The following is a 21,814-nucleotide window of genomic DNA, read 5'->3' as shown; positions in this document are numbered from 1 at the left end:
AAGCTGCTGCTGTTCTCAAAATCTACAAGAAGCTGAGGTGATTTGATAATTGTTCAAAGTGAGGGTCTGAACTATAGTTACAGAACTTACCATTGTTAGAATAAATCAGAACCAAAGGGCACAGGCTGGTCAACAATAGAACCAGAGGTGATGGGAGGAAGACCTACAGAACAGGCTGCAGATGGTTACAGATAGTTATTAATTTTATGCCAATATTGTCTGACTTTACTGTCATTTTCAGGTGAGTTTCTCCAAGCCTTCTGAAACTGCATACTCAATATCAGCAGCAATCCCTTTCTAAAGGATTGCCCAGACAAGTGTATTGAATTAGCACTGAGCTGTTGTAACAGAGCAGTGTCATTCCACTGAATAGAGTGGAGTAGAGCTTCATTCAGCTGACACTACACAAGGATGAGCAGCCACAGACTCCATCCTAAATATCCTAATGCTGACCCTCCTTCATGCTTTGTAATGGGTCTGTTATCAATCTGTATTTGACAATTCCCAACAACTGCTCAGACTCAGTATTCAGCTTCCACTGCTGCTCAGCAACAGCCCAAACTGCTAAAGATATTTGTAGGAACAATCAGATTTGTCAATTACAAACATCACCCAGACTAGAGAAACAAGGGAATCCTGCAGCACTGCCAGGCTCCAGTCAGTTTTCCTAATCTCCCATTAAGTGTCATTTCAGCAACCTGACTTGCTGTTTCCCCATCTTCAAGGATGCATCAGACATCCAAACTTGGTCCAATTAGTAGGAATGCTGGTGCTCCTCATGTTGCACTTCTCCCTCCTCCTGCAGCATCCAGGTATATTTGTCAGTAACCAGTATCTCCAGCAACCCAATAAAAACCCAAGCACATGGTCTAGACTAATCCTCAATACATCAGCTCAGGGTTAATTCCGAGCAGGAACAGATTGTTCAGATGTCTGTGGCAGAGTCCAGAAAACCAGTCCTGTTCACTGAGGATGGAGCTGACTGCTCATGTCAGGTTTGAACTAGTTAATATATTTATGGAACTGGCAGTACCAGAAAGAGGTCTGCGACAATTGCCCAGGATCAGAGTTAGTTACAACTAGAATCATGATCAACCCCATTTTATACTTGTGGGTGAAGTGTAACTGATCACTGAAAGTTCATTATAAATTGCAACTGCCATTGAATAATTTAACATTCAGATAGAGACTAAGACTTCATCTATAAACAGGAGTTTATTATCCAGACAGATCTACAGTTCCATTGATCTGCACTCAGAACCCACCCTGTGAGCCACATCCATTTTCCACACAGCAACAGTCCCAACCAACAGGGCCACAGAGAACAGAGCCACCCCAACTGCTACTCCAGGAAGAACATGGGAGGGGGAATCCACAGCAGCATCTGTGGAGAGAAGCCAGGGTTAGAGGGGCACCAGTTACTGCATCACTACACACTGGAGGAAGTTCCTCCTTTACCTTTCTCTTCCTGCTGGATCCCTGCAGCCAATCTCTCCCCATTTTCCAGGAAAATGATGGGCCCAGTGGTCACCAAGGTCCCAGGCTGGTTATTGGTGCTTCTTCGTCTCACTGGGGAAGGAAGAGTTCAAGGTTCAGTAGTTGCCTGAATCAGATGTTCAAGCTCAAACTTGATAATCTCTGCTTCCACCACATGCAAGTTTCAAAGTAAATTGGATGAGTGCTTGATGGAAATAAAACTTGTAGAGTTACAGGGATAGAGCAAGGGAATGGGACTGATTTGATGCTATAAGACTTAAGCATTGACTGGGTGGAAAGGCTTCCTCTATTTATAAAACTTGGTCAGATGCAAAAAAAAGACGTCTGGTGCAAAATATCAGAGATAAGGGGCACGAGTTAAAAATGGCTGCCTGACTAAAACTGATTTTCCTATATTCAAATGAACCTGCTTCAACCAAGCAGCTTGCAGAATGGTCAGTGTGGACTCCGTGAAGTAATGTCACCAGTTGATAGGAATGTCCTCTCCACTGAAAATAGTTTCATTACATCTGGAATACCTGGTGACAGAATGAGAATAAAGTGCCAGTTCAATGTCCCAGACAAAAAATGTTCAACCTATTCCTGACCAGATAAGGTTTGGAGCAGAGAGCACCTGGACCAATTAGATTCCACTCTGCAGGTGAGGAGTGAGGAACAATGAACCAACATTCCTGCTCACATTATCCTGGCTGAGGGATCACAACATGCTTGGTCTGCATCTCCCTGCTTTCTTGTGCTCACACTGACTGCCACTTCCTGATGGAAACTTGCACACAGTGGGACTTGGGGGAAAACATTGAGCAGTTCAGAGCTGCAGGATTGCTGACACTTCTGGGCCCAGTGTTCAGATCTCCCACACACACCATCAGGGTTCACTTTCTACTCACATCCCAGGTACTTACTGGGGCTGCAGGAAGCTGTGCAGTTCTCTCGGCTGGAAGGGGAGCAAACCTCAGCACTGCAGTGGAAGTAAACCTGCAAAGAGACAGTGCGGTATGGTGAGTGCCACAGCTCCCAGGAAGCAGGAGGAGAGGAATGCTTCTCCATTCAAAAAGATAGATAGAACAGGGAGCTCACTCAGTAACAAGCTCAACCAAGTCAGCCAGAATGACTGAAGGAGACTCACCTCCCCGCTCAGAGGCCGGCCTGAAACTCGCTCCCAGAAAGTGAAAGTGCTGACTACAAAGCGCTTATGATGAGTTGGGAAACGCAAATGGGAAGCAGCGTCTCGCGGGAGGAGGCGGCTTTTGTAGTTGTCACCAGTAAAGGGGCACCTGGAACAGAAAGAATGATAGCATTGCTGTCAACTAGTGATCCAAGATGAGACTAGAATACAATGCAGAGGAACAGGGAAACCACTTGCTAACACCTCATTGCTTTGCTGAATCTTCATTGCCTCCCCCACCCCCTCACCTGTTCACCAGGAGCTTCCATTGAAGCTGGGAATAGGGCTCGGCAGTAGGGCTCGCCCAGCACTCATTGAGCACCAGCACAAGGGATGGGTCGTTCCGGTTCAGGACACGAACCTCCACAAACACGGGCTCCCGGAGCACACTCAGGATCGGGTAGTCACTGGCCACGTACCAGCTCCGGTAGGCAGCATCTGAAAAGAGAAAGATGCAGGATGGCCACAATGTGCAGAGACAGACAGAGAGAGAGAGAGAGACAGAAGTTGGACACTAGCCATCAGAGAGCACTCGCTACCTCTCGCTATTCTCAGCTCCAGAAGCAGGATCCCGGTCTCGGTGGCAGGCAGTGGCGGAGAAAGGGTGTAAACTCGGGGCTTCAGCTGCAATTCAGACTCCTGGCTTCCCTTGTAACTGCACTGGACATGGAGCCTGCAAGAGAAGGGACACGGCTGTACAATTCAGCTCCTCACCACCTCTAGCCGCTCAATGTGCTCCCATTCTCACCTGAAGGGGCTGTCCCGGCTCACCGAACCCAAAGCACCATCCAAGATCTCAAACTGAGCCAACACATCCGTTTCATACACCACGTCCACCCCGTCCAGCTACAAGAGACACAAGACCATCAGTACTGACTGACACCCATTGATGGGACAGCCAAGCCACAATACATACCCGCTGGCTAGTGCCACACTCAGTGAGTGCGAACTCAAAGAGCACAGTGTCGACAGAGGCCACGGTGGGACTGCACTCAGCTCCGTGTCCATCCTTCAGATGCACCGTTGTCAGGTTTACAGGAGGCAGCGTCAAATCCTTGGAGATGGCGATCAGGACCCGCCCATCCTTGGTGCAAACTGCAAGACAGGCAATGAAAGGCGTTTAGTTGTTGTCCCAATCTCAGCAGAACATGTTTCTGAGAATGCTTCCAGGGATGAGGGACTGGGACTTCAGCTCAGTGGATAGAACAAGGAATACAGTCCCAGCTTCCCCAGGAGGAGAGATTTGATAGGTGGGGAACATGAGGGGCCTAGACCAATTAGATAGAGAGAAACTGTTCCCATTGGCACAAGGGTGGAGAACCAGAGGGCACAGATTGAAGGAGATTGGTAGAAGCAGAGGTGACAGGAGGGAAAACTGACACAGCGAGTGGTTAGGATCTGGAATGTACTGCCCGAGTGGTGGAGACAGATTTAATCAGAGCTTTCAAAGGCTATTGGATAATTATCTAGAGACTGCATGCAGGGTTTCTGGGAAAGGGAAGAGCTGAATTGCTCTGAGACAGTATGGACACAACAGGCCAAATGTCCACTTGTGCTGTATCCAAGACATCTTTGGGAAAAGCGACCTCTGTGCCACACAAGTGCCAGGCAATGACCTTTGCTAACAAGGGAGCAAGTAACTATCTCTCCATGACATTACAATCACTGAATCATCAATTACAAGGACATAATTGTTTGGAGAAAACAGATTTACAAGAATGTTGCCAGAGTTTGAAAGTTGGATATGAGGAAGATTGGCTCGGCAATGGTTGTTTCCTTTAGAAAGGAGGAGGCAGAGAAGTAGAAAATTCTGAGGGGTTGAGATAGACTAGACAAGGAAGACCCATTTCCCCAAGCAGAGATGTCAGTTACCAGGGGGCACAGATTTATGATTGATGGATTAGAGGAGACATGAGGGAAGCTTTTTCACCCAGAGGGTGACGAGTGTCTGGCATTCACTACCAGGAATTGTGCTGCAGATGGAAACCCTTAATTTAAAAAAGGTACTAGGATATGCACCTGACAAGCTGTGACCCACAAGGCTATGGATTAGGTGCTGGAAGGGGATTAGATGGTGTCTGTGCTGACTGAATAAAACTAGCTGCCCAATGGGCTGAATGGCCTTCTGTGCTGTAATTTTTCAATGGTTATGAATTTCCAACACCCTGGGGCTACCATTGAACAGAAACTGAATGGAAGCAGCCATTTAAATACTCTGGCTCCAGGAGCAGGTCAGAGACTGGGAATCCTGCTGCAAGTAACTCACCACCTGACTCCCCAAAGCCTGTCAACAATCTACAAGGCAAAAGTCAGGAATGTGATGGAATACTCTCCACTTGCCTGGATCTGCACAGCTCGAACACAAGTTCAACACTATCCAGGACAAAGCAGCCCACTTGATTGTGGATAGCATGCCATTCACATTGTACCATCTACAAGATGCACTGCAGCAATGCACAAAGGCTCCTTAGACAGCTCCTTCCAAACCCACAACCTCTACCACCTAGAAGGTAGAAGGGCAAATGCATGGGAACACCTGCAAGTTCCCCTCCAAGCCACAAGCGATCCAGACTTGGAACTATATCACCATTCCTTCACTGTCACTGGGTCAAAATTCTGGAACTCCCTTCCCAACAGCACTGTGGGTTTACCTACCCCAAATGGACTGCAACAGTTCAAGAAGGCAGCTCACCACCACCTTCTCAAGGTGAATTAGACATGAACAATAAATCCTAGTCCCATCAGAGATGTCCACAGCACATGAACAAATGATTAAAAAATGCCCCCATCATTTCCCAAGAGAATCCCAATCCCAGAATTAGTCTCACTCTTCCATAACTTGCCTGTCCCAATCTTAACCCACACTAAATCCAGTTCAATATTTATCCTGCATTCCAACTCACTTCAGCTCCCAGTCCAACAGAGTTAAAATCCCCTCCGAATTTCCAACATCCCACCCCCCCTCACAATTCTCACATTCCTTCAATTCCAGCCCCTTGAACATCCGTGAATACTCTCTCTCTCCTGCCATTGACAGGAAGGTTTCCATCTGCCTCAACTTAAAATGGAATTCTCTCCACAAACCTCTGCTTAAAACCAAACCCTGAACCAGTCCAATATTATCAGGACTCTGTTAAATCCTGACAGTTAATATTCCCGGGATTCTCCTCGGGGAGTTTGATTGGGATGAAGATAAACTATTGGAGGAGATGGTCTTCATCCCACAATCAGTTTCACAGACAGGTTTGAAATATTCACTGAATTGAATCCAAGGAAAGTGAAAGGATTATCCAGGACAATCCCAACTGCAGCTGACCCTGGAAATAACTGCTCTGGAATATAGACGGAGTGAGAATACACCCACCTGGCAGATTGTCCAGTGAATAGAAACACGGCGGCACATCCCGGCTCCCAACATCAAAGCAACAGCCTCTCCGCACACACTCACTGCCTGCAATTCCCGCAAATCCACACTCTTGCCGGAATTTGGGAGATATCCAACATTTATCAGCGGGCAGAAAGAGAGAGGGCGGCTGAGCAGAACAGATTGTAACAAATAACAAAGCTAGAATACGGAATATCTCCATGATAACAAGTGAAACCTCCCAGGTGAGTAAGGTTACTGAACACAATGCCCCTTTTTCTGACAGCTCTGTTTAAGCTGCAGTAAATGAGTTTGCCAATCAGCCTGAGACACAGTCCCAGCTCCACCGCCTCCTCAACATTAACCCGCATTCCCACGGCTCACGGAGATGGGCTCTGTTTTTAATAAAGCAGGAAAGGACACTGGCTCCAAAGACAGCTCCACAAGTGTCCCCTCTTAATGAGGCAGCACGGATAGAATTTAGACATCAAGTCTCATGAAGTAAAGAAAGCGAGAATTGTAAATGATCATCTTGTTGTTTGTGGTAATGACACACTCGGTATCTTGTGGGACAGAGAGAGGCCGCTTCCATCCCATGGACATTGGGGAAGATTGATTCAGCTCCAGACCAAAGCCCCTCTCAGAGACCCCCATCTCCTGGAATGTCCCCTTGTGATCTCAGTGGATTGAACAGATCCATGTTCCTCTGCCCCCTCCTTCAATCCCTATTTCTGATGCCTCCTCTATTCCAGTCCTTGTTCCAGAGATCTTTCTAACACCTTCTGGAGATTCTCTTGGACTTTCACATGTGATGCTTAGCTCTCTCTGAATTAGGAGTGGGGGCAGCCTGACTTTGGATCTTCATTTTCTACTGGGACACCCCTGCTTTGGGGACTATGAGGATTTTGGATGATCATGTGATCCCCATCAGGTCAATGCTTCATCTCAGTAGAGGCACATTTTTATTAGGAGCTGACTGAGCACACAGTGGGATTAAGTTCAGAATATACAGTGGATTCAGTCCTGGATCAGTACAGCTGCACATTCTGCAGTGTCACTTTCTGTTTCAACATTGCTTTTCAATGGGTTTCAATAAACTACTTTCTGTCTCAATGCATCTTGACTCAGTTCATTGACCTGGTTCAGTACAGCACAGATACCCACTGTCCAATGTGTCATTGTGGACTGAGTGAGTTTAGTAATCACCTGATCTGTCCAGACCATATTGTTAGACAAGTCATGCTTCAGTTCCATCAAAGAATTTTCCACATGGATGGAGTTGATCACTAGGCTCTGCTCAACATGCTTGAGAGAGTTGTTGAGGGGAATGTGATTGATGTGGTGAAAATGGACTTCCAAAAGGTGTTTGATAAAAGTCTCACAATAACAGACTTGGCAACAGAGTTGAATCCCATGGAATGAAAGGGACAGTGGAAACATGGATACAAAGTTGGCTGAATGACAAGAAACAGAGTGTAGTGAAGGGGAGCGGGGGGAGGAGGGGAGGTGATGGTGGGGAAGAGAACAAAGGGAAGGTGTGTGATAGGGTCTACAGCAGCAGATATTAAATAACAAAGATCTCCTGGGACAAAGGCAAAGAGCATGTTAATGGTTGTGGTGAAAGACAGTTGTATTGGGACTGGAGGAAGGTATATAATGGGGTTCCCCAGGGGGGCAGTATTGGGACCACTGTTTATCTTGATCTAGATTAATGATATAGATTTGGGTGTGCATGGCACAATTTCAAAATTTGGCAAAAACAAAAAGTTGGAAGTATTGTGAACTGTCAGGATGATAGTGATAGATTTTATCCTCCACATGGAGATCAACAAAAAACAAAAGAATTGAATCCACTGACTGACCCCAATTTAGGAAAGAAGTGAGGAACCAATTTTTGGATTATCTCTGCTTTCTGAGCCTCTGGTTTTAATCTTTCCCCAACAATCCCAGCTACAATCTTCAAATGATCTTTTGCCAATTATTTCGAGGCACTGAGAGTCAGATCTTCTCTCTTGACAAAGTTTTGAACATCAATAGTACTCATGTTAATTTCACACTGATCACAGACAAAGTAAAGGTGAAATATTCTTTGCTTTTGCTCTGGGAAATTCCAGTCTATCCATTCCATAGCCCAGTCACACATCACATCCCGGACAAGATCCCAATTTGTTACGATCCCCGTGGAGATCACTAACAAACCAAAAGGATCAAATCAACTGACCCAAATTTAGGAAAGAAAAACCAAATGGACACAATTTCACTTTAAAAATGTTACATTAACACTCAAACCAAAACCAACATCGATTAAACATGAACTAACAGTTAAATCATGGTCGGTATATGTATCTTAATGTTTACACATTAATTATCAGATGCAACAAATATAGTTCTCACAAGTCCTTTGAGCAGTCTTATCAGCAAGATGGCAATGAACATCATGGGCTCAATCACAGCTCCAAGAGAACATAAACAGGCTGGTGAAATGGGGGACACATGGCAGATGGAATTTAATGCTGAGAAGTGTGAAGTGATACATTCTGGGTGGCAGAATGAGGAAAGGTAATACAAAATAAAGGGTATCATTCTAAAGGGGCTGCAGGAACAGAAGGACATAGGGGTGTAAATGCACAAAACATTGAAGGTGGCAGGGCAGGTTGAGAAAGACTAGTTCATTCTGAGTCTATACCACTCTATTGGGGAATGAACCTGCATTAATAGCTGATAAACCAAGGAATGACCTCCAAGCTGTCAGTTCACTTACAGTCAGAGTGACTTTTTATTTATTCGTTCAGGGGATGATCCATCTCGGCCTCCTCCTGAATCCCCAGCTTCACAGATGCCAGCCTTCAGCCAATTCGATTCACTCCACCTGATCTCTCTCTCTCCTGGTCTCTTTATGCTCAGCTCCGCTCTCGCTGTTTCCCGCTCTCTGAGTGAACTCTTGTTCTCTTTCCCGGTCTCTTTATGCTCCGCTCTCGCTGTTTCCCACTCTCTGAATGACCCCTCACTTACTCTCTCTCCCGGTCTCTTTATGCTCTGATCCACTCTCGCTGTTCCCTTCTCTCTGAGTGACCCCCTCACTTATTCTTTCTCCCGGTCTCTTTGTGCTCAGCTCCGCTCTCACTGTTTCCCGCTCTCTCAGTGAACTCTCACTCTCTCTCTCGGGCTCTTTACGCTCCGCTTCGCTCTCACTGTTTCCCGTTATCTGAGTAAACTCTCGCTCTCTCTCTTCTGGTATGTTTACGATCCAGTCTGCTCTCACTTTTCCCGCTCTCTGAATGAAATCTCGCTCTCTCTCTCTCCCGGGCTCTTTATGCTCCGTTCCTTTCTCACTGTTTCCCGCTCTCTGACTGAGCTCTCGCTCTCTCTCTCCTCGGCTCATTGTGCTCTGCTCCGCTCTCGCTGTTTCCTGCTCTCTGAGTTAATTCTCACTCTCTATCTCCCGGGCTCCTTATGCTCCGCTCTGCTCTCATTGTTTCCCGCTCTCTGATCATCTCAAGCAACCCTTGACCCCAGCGTCCTTGCAAACTACTGCCCCAACTCTACCCTGTTATCAGGAGACAGTCTGTGAGGATTTAACCCCTTACGCACCTGGGATCCAAGGACACGGGGCGTGGTGTCGGAGGGGGAGGAAAACATACATACAAAGATAACACTGTTGCCCCCATCTCCTCATAATACCCATATAATCCCACCCCCTTTCTATATGTAGTCATGGGCTGAGCTCCGACAGGTGGTGCGCACAATATTCCGAACACGCACCTGTCAGATTTTTTTGTTTCTTTTCGTCGGATGCAGCTGACTCTTGTTGCATAAGTAGAGCATTGTATGCATACTTTATCATTTCCCGAGTGGACTTGTAACCATGTATTAAAATAAGCTTTATCTCTACTCCAGTCCCTGACTGTTGGGATACATATACCATCAGTGAAATTATACAAAGCCCCATAGTTCATGTAGTTATGTCCCTCCTGTGTTTGTTGTTGCTCCAGTGGTGCATCAGCATTCTCTTGTGCTTGTATTAATCTCAGAGTTCCCAGTATCACGACTTCCCAGAGTCGAAGTGCCCACTGTGGGTTCATCACTTCCGGTGTTTTAATCCAGGGATTTAAACAAAATGACCTGGTCGTCACCAGGTGTTAGTTCCTGGTCTACTCATTTCCTCACCTGTGTGGGTGGAAAAGGTTCTATTGTTTATGGGTTAATAGCTGTGTCTTTTATAATCGTACCATTTCTATCTCGTCAAGTCCGTGTCTGTATTTCCATCGGATTTGTATCTGAGCACGCTGCGCTCGTGCCTGAGTGGTGATGAATACCAGCCAGACTCCGGTTAACATCACCACTACTCCCAGTCCCCCGAACATTCCATTCTCTAATGTGTTTCGCCACTCCTGGTATCACATGACATACCAGGTGGTCTCCATGATAGGCCCTATCTCAGGTTCAGCCATCATTCCCTTGATTATATTTTTTCCGTTGGGACCAGTGTTTCCACCGGCCCTTCCCTTTCATATCGACACATGCACAGGTATCACTAGTCATGAATAATATCGTATGGTCCGATCTACCTTGGGGTGAATCCTGCCTGTTTGGGGGTAACTCGGACCAAAACATTCTCCCCTACTTGTGGTATGGCTGGGCCGGCCTTATCCTTGTTTTGTGTCTCCAGGTCCCGTATGGCCTGCTGATCCCTCACCTCCTGTCACAACTCTTTTAACTGCAGATCTAATTGTCTTACGTTTTGCCTAATTCAGTCTCGTAGAGGTCCCATATCCTCCCCGCCTACTATGATGCTTTCGGGGAGTTGCATAGCCCTCCCTGTCATGAGTTTGAAGGGGGTCAAGCCTGTCATTCGGTTGGGTGTAGCTCTTAGTCTCATTAATATACAGGGTAAGACATCTACCCACCCCTTTCCGGTCTCAGAGATGGCCTTTGCTATAGCTGTTTTTAGAGTGCGGTTTATTTGCTCCACCATTCCTGAACTCTGCGGGTGATAGGGGACATGAAACCGTTGTCGGATTCCCAGTAAACCACAGGCTCGCTTCATGACCTGTCCTGTAAAGTGTGTGCCCTGGTCTGAGTCGGGAATGCTTCAACCCACCTGGTGAACTGAACAATGATCACCAGACAATACCACTTTCCTCTACTATTAGGCAGAGGCCCAGTAAAATCAATTTGCAGGTTTTCCCACGGACCTTTATGTCGGGGCTGATGTGCCATTTTAACCTTGATGGGTTTTCCCGGGTTATGTTGTGCACATATTATACAATGTTGGCAGTGTTTCTCCACGTCTCTCCCTACACCGGCCCACCACCAATCTTTGAGCAGACAGTTCAGCATCCCATCACATCCGTGGTGATCCGGTTTGTGGTACAGTTTGAGTAGCTCAGTCTGTATGGAGGACGGGACGACTACTTGTAGTCCCTTTCACCAAACCCCTTCTCCCCCAACAACTGCCCCTTGATGTTCCCATCGGGATCGTTCTTCCATGCTAACCTCTTCCTGTACTCTTTTAATGTTTAATTCCCCTGGTCCTAGTGCGGCTACTTGAATGGTCTGTGGCACAGCCCTCTCTGTGGTATTCCGGGCTGCCTGGTCAGCTAACATGTTTCCCTGTTGTTCCTTACATTCCATCTTCCGATGCGCTTTGATATTTATTAAGGCTGCAGCAGCTGGTCGCTTAACTACTTCTACGAATTCTCGAACCACGTTCTCGTGCTGAATATGTCCCCCTCCTGACGTTACATACCCTCGTCTACTCCACGCTGTCATATAATCATGTACTACCCCAAATGTGTATCTACTGTCTGTAAACACATTCACGCGTTTTCCCTCTGCTAACTTTAGGGCTTCCGTTAAAGCCACTACATCCACAGAATATTGTCCCTTCCAGTCCCCCTTGTAAGAGGACTGTGTCACTTTGATCTACCACAGCCCACCCCGTACGGAACTGTCCATTTATATATCGTCTGGATCCATCAACATAGAGGGTTATGTGGGGATCTGTGAAGGGTTCGTCCACTATTTCTCCTTCTACTTCTTGATCTATTTCTGTCTGGCACTGATGTGGTTCTCCCTCGGCTATTATTCCCTCGGCTGGGTTGATCCCTGTATCTCTAATGATTTGTATCGATTGGTCTTTAGGTAACAGTACTGCTTCCCACATGGCTCGTCGAGCATCGGACACCGTTTTCAATCTCCCGGTGTTTAACAACTCCACTATAGTGTGTTTGGTATGTATAATCAGCTGTCCAGACATTGTGACAGGTTCACATACTCTCACTGCCCAGGCTGTGCAGTCGAGTGCAGCCAAGCATCGGTGGAGCCCTCTAACTACCGGAGATTCTTGTGTAGAATAGTATGCCACTGGTCTCATCACTCCTCTCCTTTCCTGGGTTACTACAGCATTATAGAACCCTCCATCGAGATCATAATAGATCTGGAATGGCTTTGTCATGTCTGATAGTCTGAGGGTTGGGGCTGCAAGCAGCCCTGCCTTTAATTTACCATATGTTTCCTCCTGCTCGTTTCCCTATTCCACTAGTACCATCCCGGGCTTTCCTCCTTTCACTAAGTGTTGGATAGGTTCCACCTGGGTAGCGAATTGGGGAATGAAATTTCTGCAGTAATTGAACAAGCCCATCACTCGCTGTACCCCCTGCACTGTCGTGGGTCGGGGCATATTAGCGATTGCTGTTTTGCGATCGGCGGGGAGGGCTTTACTTCCCTGACTTATGTCATGTCCCAAGTACCGTACTCTGGTCTGGCCGATCTGTGTCTTCTTTTGGGTTAATTTTGAATCCTGATTTTTCTAATGTCTTTAATACGGTTACCAGGGCCCCTAGGCGTTCTCGGTTGGTCACCGAGGTGATCAGGATATCATCCACGTACTGTAAGATAGTACTATTATATGCGGCTAGGTCACACTCTTCCAGGGTTTTGCTCATGATCCGGTGAAAGATGTTTGGGCTGTTGTGGAATCCCTGTGGGAATCTGGACCTGGTGTATTGTTTGCCCTTTGAGATGAAGGCAAACGTTTCCTGGGACTCAGGGTCCAGTGGGATTGACAAGAATCCATTTGTGATATCTAGAACTGTAAAAATCCGATGTTCTGGATTGAAACCGTTGAAGATCGTGGCTGGGCTGGCTACAATAGGGTGCTCTTTGGGTGTTACTTTATTTAGGGCAGTATAATCTATAGTTAACCGGTAACTCCTGTCGGGTTTTTTAACTGGCCACATGGGGGAATTCGTGATTGACACTGTTGGCCGTAAAATGCCCTGTTCTATCAGTGCCATTATTATTCCCTCAGTTGCCTGCATGGCCTCTGGTTTAATCGGGTATTGTTTGTGAGGCGGGTGTGTTGGCCCAACACTTCGTTCTGGCGTGGTTTTGATGAGACCACATTCTTGTTTGCTCTCGGCCCAGATTCCTGGTATAGCTTGGCATATTGTTCCCAACATCCCATCTCCAGTCCAGTCCCTGGCCAAGGTATTAATGCTGCCTATCGTCGCTACATTCCTTAGTGGGACCCATTTACCATTGATTCTGTCTTTGTGTCCCTTTTTAGTCGTCCAGATTATTTGTCTATTCTGTGCGTCTACAATTGTGCCCAGCTCATTGAGTAAGTCCATACCTAGTATTGTACCTTCCGGGTTTGGGCACACCCAGAACTGGACTTGTAGTATCATACCCTCAGTTTCTAATATCTGTGTTTCACTTTTGTATGCTATAGTTTTACTGCCCCCTACTCCCTGTATCATAATAGAGTGTCGGGTAGTAGGCAGGTCAAGGTTAGTCAAGGATACTGATGCTCCCGTATCTATTAACATATCACATCGCTGGCCCCCTAACGATGCCTCAATCCACATACGGGGATCGGATTCCTGCCCGGGGGCCGATGTCACTCATTGGAGCTGTGTTTGTTGTCGTGTCAGGTGCTGTATGATATCTAACAGCTGTTGATTACTCATTTTACTGGCGGCTGTGCCTGTCTCGTCAGTCACCTTTCCTTTCCTTTGTTGCTGCTGGGGTCCTTTTCCTTCCTGTTCACCCCCTCTGTGCCCAGGTCAGAGGCTAGGAATCCTGAGGCGAGCAACTTACCTCCTGACTCCCCAAAGCCTGTCCACCATCTACAAGGCACAAGTCAGGAGTGTGATGGAATACTCTGCACTTGCCTGGATGGGTGCAGCTCCAACAACAGTCAAGAAGCTCGACACCATCCAGGACAATGCAGTCCGCTTGATTGGCACCCCATCTACAAACATTCACTCCCTCCACCACCAGCGCACAGTGGCAGCAGTGTGTACCATCTACAAGATGCACTGCAGCAATGCACCAAAGCTCCTTAGACAGTACCTTCCAAACCCAAGACCTCTACCAACTAGAAGGACAAGGGCAGCAGATGCATGGGAACACCACCACCTGCAAGTTCCTCTCCAAAACACACACCATCCTGACTTGGAACTATATCACCGTTCCTTCACTGTCACTGGGTCAAAATCCTGGAACTCCCTTCCTAACAGCACTGTGGGTGTACCTACCCCAAATGGACTGCAGCGGTTCAAGAAGGCAGCTCACCACCACCTTCTCAAGGGCAATTAGGGATGGGTAATAAATGCTGGCCTGGCCAGCGATGCCCCACATCCCATGAATGAATAAAAAAGTCCTTTATTTTGTGCCCCATTTTGTGAGAGTTTTTGCATTTCTTACGGCCATCCTGCCTTGGGGCTCTCCACTCAGCGTGACGATGTCCTGGTTTATTGTAGTTAAAACAGGTCTCTGTTCTTTTTACAGAGGCTGCTTTGCAAGCTTCTGTCAGAAGGGTGGCTATTTTGGATTTTTGTTGATTATCTACAGCGGTACCCCAATTTTCCAAATCATGATAATTATTGTAATTTACTAGTCCCGTTTTCGATATTGCCTGGTGAGTGGGGCTTATTCCGTCCCTATATAACTGGAGAAATGTTGGATTTTGTCGATCTACATTTGCCATGTCACTGAGCGCTAGGAAAGCTTCGGACTTTCTAGTCCCATATTCCTGCGCTCCTTCCCCTTTGTTCTGAGTCACCCCTACAATCGAATTCCAATTTATGGTGGGAGGGGGGGAACCTGACCAAGGGTAGCAGTGACATCGGCTTTTATGGTGGTGGGGGGGGGGGGTGGAACCTGACCAAGGGTAGCAGTGACATCGGCTTTTATGGTGGGGGGGGGCAGGGAACCTGACCAAGGGTAGCAGTGACATCGGCTTTTATGGTGGGGGGCGGGGGGAACCTGACCAAGGGTAGCAGTGACATCGGCTTTTATGGTGGGGGGGGGTGGAACCTGACCAAGGGTAGCAGTGACATCGGCTTTAAACATAATCAGGTCTTGTTCCAGTTGTTGCAGGTCGGCAGCCAGGTCCGCACACCAGGTACCATCCCAGTGGGCAGCCTGCAATCCTTCCCAATAATTCTCAGGCATTTTGGTCCTGATTAATCCTGTGACATCCCGATTGTGGAGATTGTGACAAATTTGCATTTCTTTAATCTTCTGCCAGAAGATTGCATTGTTATAACGGGGTTTTATGAGTGGAAGGTTATCCAGTAACTTCATCGTGTCCCCGGGAGACAGGGATATATATGTCATTCTTAAATGTGCTGGTCGGGCTGGTTGCCCTGGGTGTCCGTCCCGGCCCACCGCCCCGTGTTGTGCTGGCACCCCAGGGACGTACTCCACCTTTACAGGAGCTGTTTTGGCCTTATTCGCCGGAGCGTAAGTAGGGGAGGGGTCTTCTCCTTCTTGGTTATAATTATGTGCCTCCTCCTCGAGCGATCCCCAATCAATATCATCCTCATTAGGCAGTTCGTTAGGGCTGCCTGTCAGTGCTGGTAGGACTGTCCGTCCGGACAGAACAGTCACCTGCTCCTTTTTATCTTTTACATATTGGTTTACTCGTTCTGTTAGTTTGACATGGGCATGAAGAATTAGAACCCAGGCTTTTTCATCCTTGTCTTTCTTTTCCTTCTTCCACCATTCCCACTGGTCATCCGGCTGGTCATCAGGTTTCCAACCTGATTTCATCATTTTCTCTATTAATTTTTTATGTTTCTTTGGCAAGTGACAGGTAAGGGACCTTCTGGCCCCCATTCGAGCTCCATCTTTTAACTGGCCAGGCTTGGATAGGATTAGAACTGTTAGAAATCTACTCTCAGAGTCTGCTTTCAGCCCAGCGCAACTTGTAGTAGATTGTATCCTGGCTAACTGTCGGGTCACAAGTCTGTCAGTATTTCACATAACAAGCTTATGATATTCTGAAATACTTTAAGCAATTCCTGACAGTGCACTAGGTATCTTAACGAACTTAAATCCAGAGCACCTCGGGGCCCTGGTAACCGTATTAAAGACATTAGAAAAATCAGGATTCAAAATTAACCCAAAGAAGGCACAGATCGGCCAGACCAGAGTACGGTACTTGGGACATGACATAAGTCAGGGAAGTAAAGCCCTCCCCGCCGATCGCAAAACAGCAATCGCTAATATGCCCCGACACACAACAGTGCAGGGGGTACAGCGAGTGATGGGCTTGTTCAATTACTGCAGAGATTTCATTCCCCAATTCGCTACCCTGGTGGAACCTATCCAACACTTAGTGAAAGGAGGAAAGCCCGGGATGGAACTATTGGAATGGGGAAACGAGCAGGAGGAAACATATGGTAAATTAAAGGCAGGGCTGCTTGCAGCCCCAACCCTCAGACTAACAGACATGACAAAGCCATTCCAGATCTATTATGATCTCGATGGAGGGTTCTATAATGCTGTAGTAACCCTTTACTTTCCTTTTTTTTAAATCTCTTTTGTCAATTTAGAGCAGAGGGGATGGAAGCTAGGGCAGTTGTATGCTCCTCTTGCAGGATGTGGGAGGTAAGGGTCACCACTTGTGTCCCTGCTGACTTCACCTGTGAGAAGTGCACCCAACCCCAGCTCCTCACAGACCGCGTTAGGGAACTGGAGCTGGATGAACTTCGGATCATTCAGGATGCTGAGGGGGTGATAGAGAGCAGTTAGAGGGAAGTAGTGACACTTAATTCATGTCTTACCAACTTAATAGAATTCTTTGAGGAAGTGACAAAGTTGATTGATGAGGGAAGGGCTGTCGATGTCATATACATGGACTTCAGTAAGGCGTTTGATAAGGTTCCCCATGGCAGGCTGATGGAGAAAGTGAAGGCGCTTGGGGTCCAAGGTGTACTAGCTAGATGGATAAAGAACTGGCTGGGCAACAGGAGACAGAGAGTAGCAGTGGAAGGGAGTTTCTCAAAATGGAGACGTGTGACCAGTGGTGTTCCACAGGGATCCGTGCTGGGACCACTGTTGTTTGTGATATACATTAATGATTTGGAGGAAAGTATAGGTGGACTGGTTAGCAAATTTGCAGACGACACTAAGATTGGTGGAGTAGCAGATAGTGAAGGGGACTGTCAGAGAATACAGCAGAATATAGATAGATTGGAGAGTTGGGCAGAGAAATGGCAGATGGAGTTCAATCAGGGCAAATGCGAGGTGATGCATTTTGGAAGATCCAATTCAAGAGTGAACTATACAGTAAATGGAAAGGTCCTGGGGAAAATTGATGTCCAGAGAGATTTGGGTGTTCAGGTCCACTGTTCCCTGAAGGTGGCAACGCAGGTAAATAGAGTGGTCAAGAAGGCATACGGCATGCTTTCCTTCATCGGACGGGGCATTGAGTACAAGAGTTGGCAGGTCATGTTACAGTTGTATAGGACTTTGGTTCGGCCACATTTGGAATACTGCGTACAGTTCTGGTCGCCACATTATCAAAAGGATGTGGATGCTTTGGAGAGGGTGCAGAGGAGGTTCACCAGGATGTTGCCTGGTATGGAGGGCGCTAGCTATGAAGAGAGGTTGAGTAGATTAGGATTATTTTCATTAGAAAGACGGAGGTTGACGGGGGACCTGATTGAGGTGTACAAAATCATGAGAGGTATAGACAGGGTGGATAGCAGGAGGCTTTTTCCCAGAGTGGGGGTTTCAATTACTAGAGGACACGAGTTCAAAGTGAAAGGGGAAAAGTTTAGGGGGGATATGCGTGGAAAGTTCTTTACGCAGAGGGTGGTGGGCACCTGGAACGCATTGCCAGCGGAGGTGGTAGATGCGGGCACGATGGAGTCTTTTAAGATGTATCTAGACAGATACATGAATGGGCAGGAAGAAAAGAGATACAGAACCTTAGAAAATAGGCGACATGTTTAGAGAGAGGATCTGGATCGGCGCAGGCTTGGAGGGCCGAAGGGCCTGTTCCTGTGCTGTAATTATCTTTGTTCTTTGTTCTTGTTCTTAAGTTACAGGATAAAGGTAGCTGGGTGACCGTCGGGGGAGGGATCCCCTGTGGCCGTTCCCCTTAATAATAAGTATAGCGTTTTGGATACGGTTGGTGGGCCGGGGACCTACCAGGGGAAAGCCACAGCGGCCAGGTGTCTGGGACTGAGCCTGGCTCAGTGGCTCAGAAGGGAAGGGGGGAGAATGGGAGAGTGATAGTGATAGGAGATTCAGTGGTTAGAGGAACAGACAGGAGATTCTGTGGACGCGAACGAGATTCCCGGATGGTATGTTGCCTCCCGGGTGCCAGGGTCAGGGATATCTCGGATCGAGTCTGCAGGATTCTTATGGGGGAGGGGGAGCAGCCAGAAGTCGTGGTACACATCAGTACCAATGACATAGTTAGGAAAAGGGATGAGGACCTGAAAAGTGAATATAGGGAGTTAGGTTGGAAGCTAAAAGGCAGGACGAACAGAGTAGTAATCTCAGGATTGATACCGGTGCCACGTGCTAGTGAGGCTAGAAACAGAGAGCGAGTGCAGTTGAACATGTGGCTACAGAGCTGGTGTAGGAGGGAGGGATTCAGATATGTGGGTCATTGGGATACCTTCTGGGGAAGGTGGGACCTGTACCAGAAGGACGGGTTGCATCCGAACTGGAGGGGCACCAACATCCTGGCCGGGAGGTTTGCTAGAGCTCTTTGGGAGGGTTTAAACTAGTTTGGCAGGGGGATGGGAACCGGAGCCACGGATCAGTGGATGGGGTAGCTGTTGAACAGGCAGATACCGAGTGCAGAGAGTCTGTGAGGAAGGTTAGACAGTTGACAGGGCAAAGTTGCAGCCAGTATGATGGGTTGAAGTGTGTCTATTTTAACGCAAGAAGTGTCAGGAATAAGGGTGATGAGCTTAGAGCATGGATCAGTACTTGGAGCTACGATGTTGTGGCCATTACGGAGACATGGATGTTGGATGTTCCGGGGTTTAGATGTTTCAAAAGGAATAGGGAGGGAGGTAAAAGAGGTGGGGGAGTGGCATTGCTAATCAGGGATAGTATCACAGCTGCAGAAAGGGAGGTCGCCGAGGAGGGTTTGTCTATTGAGTCATTATGGGTGGAAGTCAGAAACAGGAAAGGAGCAGTCACTTTATTGGGAGTTCTCTATAGACCCCCCAATAGCAACAGAGACACGGAGGAACAGATTGGGAGGCAGATTTTGGAAAGGTGCAGAAGTAACAGGGTTGTTGTCATGGGTGACTTCAACTTCCCCAATATTGATTGGAACCTCCTTAGTGCAAATAGTTTGGATGGAGCAGTTTTTGTCAGGTGTGTCCAGGAAGGTTTCCTGACACAATATGTCGATAGGCCGACTAGAGGGGAGGCTATGTTGGACTTGGTGCTTGGCAACGAACCAGGCCAAGTGGCAGATCTCTCGGTGGGAGAGCATTTCGGTGATAGTGATCACAACTCCCTGACCTTTACTATAGTCATGGAGAGGGACAGGAGCAGACGGGATTGGAAAATATTTAATTGGGGGAGGGGGAATTACAATGCTATTAGGCAGGAACTGGGGAGCATAAATTGGGAACAGATGTTCTCAGGGAAATGCACGACAGAAATGTGGAGGTTGTTTAGGGAGCACTTGCTGCGACTGCTGGATAGGTTTGTCCCGATGATGCAGGGAAGGGATGGTAGGGTGAAGGAACCTTGGATGACAAGAGATGTGGAACAGCGAGTCAAGAGGAAGAAGGAAGCTTACTTAAGGTTGAGGAAGCAAGGATCAGACAGAGCTCTAGAGGGTTACAAGGTCGCCAGGAAGGAACTGAAGAATGGACTTAGGAGAGCTAGAAGGGGACATGAAAAAGCCTTGGCGGGTAGGATTAAGGAAAGTCCCAAGGCGTTCTACACTTATGAGAGGAACAAGAGGATGGCCAGAGTGAGGGTAGGGCCGATCAGGGATAGTGGAGGGAACTTGTGCCTGGAGTCGGAGGAGGTAGGGGAGGTCCTAAATGAATACTTTGCTTCAGTATTCACTAGTGAGAGGGACCTGGTCGTTTGTGAGGACAGCGTGGAACAGGCTGATATGCTCGAACAGGTTGAGGTTAAGAGGGAGGATGTGCTGGAAATTTTGAATGACATGAGGACAGATAAGTCCCCGGGGCCAGACGGGATATACCCAAGGATATTACGGGAAGCGAGGGAAGAGATTGCCGCGCCTCTGGCGATGATCTTTGCGTCCTCACTGTCCACTGGAGTAGAACTGGATGATTGGAGGGTGGCAAATGTTGTTCCCTTGTTCAAGAAAGGGAATAGGGATAACCCTGGGAATTATAGACCAGTCAGTCTTACGTCGGTAGTGGGCAAATTATTGGAGAGGATTCTGAGAGACAGGATTTATGATTATTTGGAAAAGCATAGTTTGATTAGAGACAGTCAGCATGGCTTTGTGAGGGGCAGGTCATGCCTCACAAGCCTTATTGAATTCTTTGAAGATGTGACAAAACACATTGATGAAGGAAGAGCAGTGGATGTGGTGTATATGGATTTTAGCAAGGCGTTTGATAAGGTTCCCCATGGTAGGCTCATTCAGAAAGTAAGGAGGCGTGGGATTCAGGGAAAGTTGGCTGTCTGGATACAGAATTGGCTGGCCCATAGAAGACAGAGGGTGGTAGTAGATGGAAAGTATTCAGCCTGGAGCTCGGTGACCAGTGGTGTTCCACAAGGATCTGTTCTGGGACCTCTGCTCTTTGTGATTTTTATAAATGACTTGGATGAGGAAGTGGAAGGCTGGGTTAGCAAGTTTGCCGATGACACGAAGGTTGCTGGAGTTGTGGATAGTGTGGAAGGCTGTTGTAGGTTGCAATGGGACATTGACAGGATGCAGAGCTGGGCTGAGAAGTGGCAGATGGAGTTCAACCTGGAAAAGTGTGAAGTGATTCATTTTGGAAGGTCGAATTTGAATGAGAATACAGGCATAAAGACAGGATTCTTGGTAGTGTGGAGGAACAGAGGGATCTTGGGGTTCATGTCCATAGATCGTTCAAAGTTGCCACCCAAGTTGATAGGGTTGTTAAGAAGGCGTTTGGTGTGTTTTCTTTCATTAACAGAGGGATTGAGTTTAAGAGCCGCGAGGTTATGCTACAGCTCTATAAGGCCCTGGGGCGACCACACTTGGAATATTGTATTCAGTTCTGGTCGCCTCATTATAGGAAGGATGTGGAAGCTTCAGAGAGGGTGCAGAGGAGATTTACCAGGATGCTGCCTGGACTGGAGGGCATGTCTTACGAAGAAAGATTGAGGGAGCTAGGGCTTTTCTCATTGGAGCGAAGAAGGATGAGAGGTGACTTGATAGAGGGGTACAAGATGATGAGAGGCTTAGATAGAGTGGATAGTCAGAGACTTTATCCCAGGGTGGAAAGGGCTATCACCAGAGGGCATAATTTTATGGTGATTGGAGGAAGGTTTCGGGGAGATGT

At 47.4% G+C, this 21,814-nt stretch overlaps 1 protein-coding gene across 1 annotated transcript; it reads right to left on the bottom strand.

Annotated features, from left to right (window-relative positions):
- Positions 1 to 1,208: 1,208 nt before the first annotated feature.
- Positions 1,209 to 6,389, bottom strand: LOC137381303 (zona pellucida sperm-binding protein 4-like). The gene is made up of 9 exons (XM_068053656.1): positions 6,027 to 6,389; positions 3,579 to 3,757; positions 3,411 to 3,508; positions 3,202 to 3,335; positions 2,911 to 3,100; positions 2,624 to 2,771; positions 2,400 to 2,472; positions 1,459 to 1,569; positions 1,209 to 1,384 (listed from the first exon to the last, which is right to left on the bottom strand). Exons 1-9 carry the CDS (start codon positions 6,247 to 6,249, stop codon positions 1,233 to 1,235), a joined length of 1,308 nt encoding a protein of 435 aa, XP_067909757.1. The 5' UTR covers positions 6,250 to 6,389; the 3' UTR covers positions 1,209 to 1,232.
- Positions 6,390 to 21,814: the final 15,425 nt, after the last annotated feature.

This window comes from Heterodontus francisci, chromosome 2 (genome assembly GCF_036365525.1).
Source record: "Heterodontus francisci isolate sHetFra1 chromosome 2, sHetFra1.hap1, whole genome shotgun sequence".
NCBI classification, from domain to species: domain Eukaryota; kingdom Metazoa; phylum Chordata; class Chondrichthyes; order Heterodontiformes; family Heterodontidae; genus Heterodontus; species Heterodontus francisci.
The sequence above is the reverse complement of the archived record's forward strand: the minus strand, read 5'-3'. Positions and strand labels throughout refer to the sequence as shown.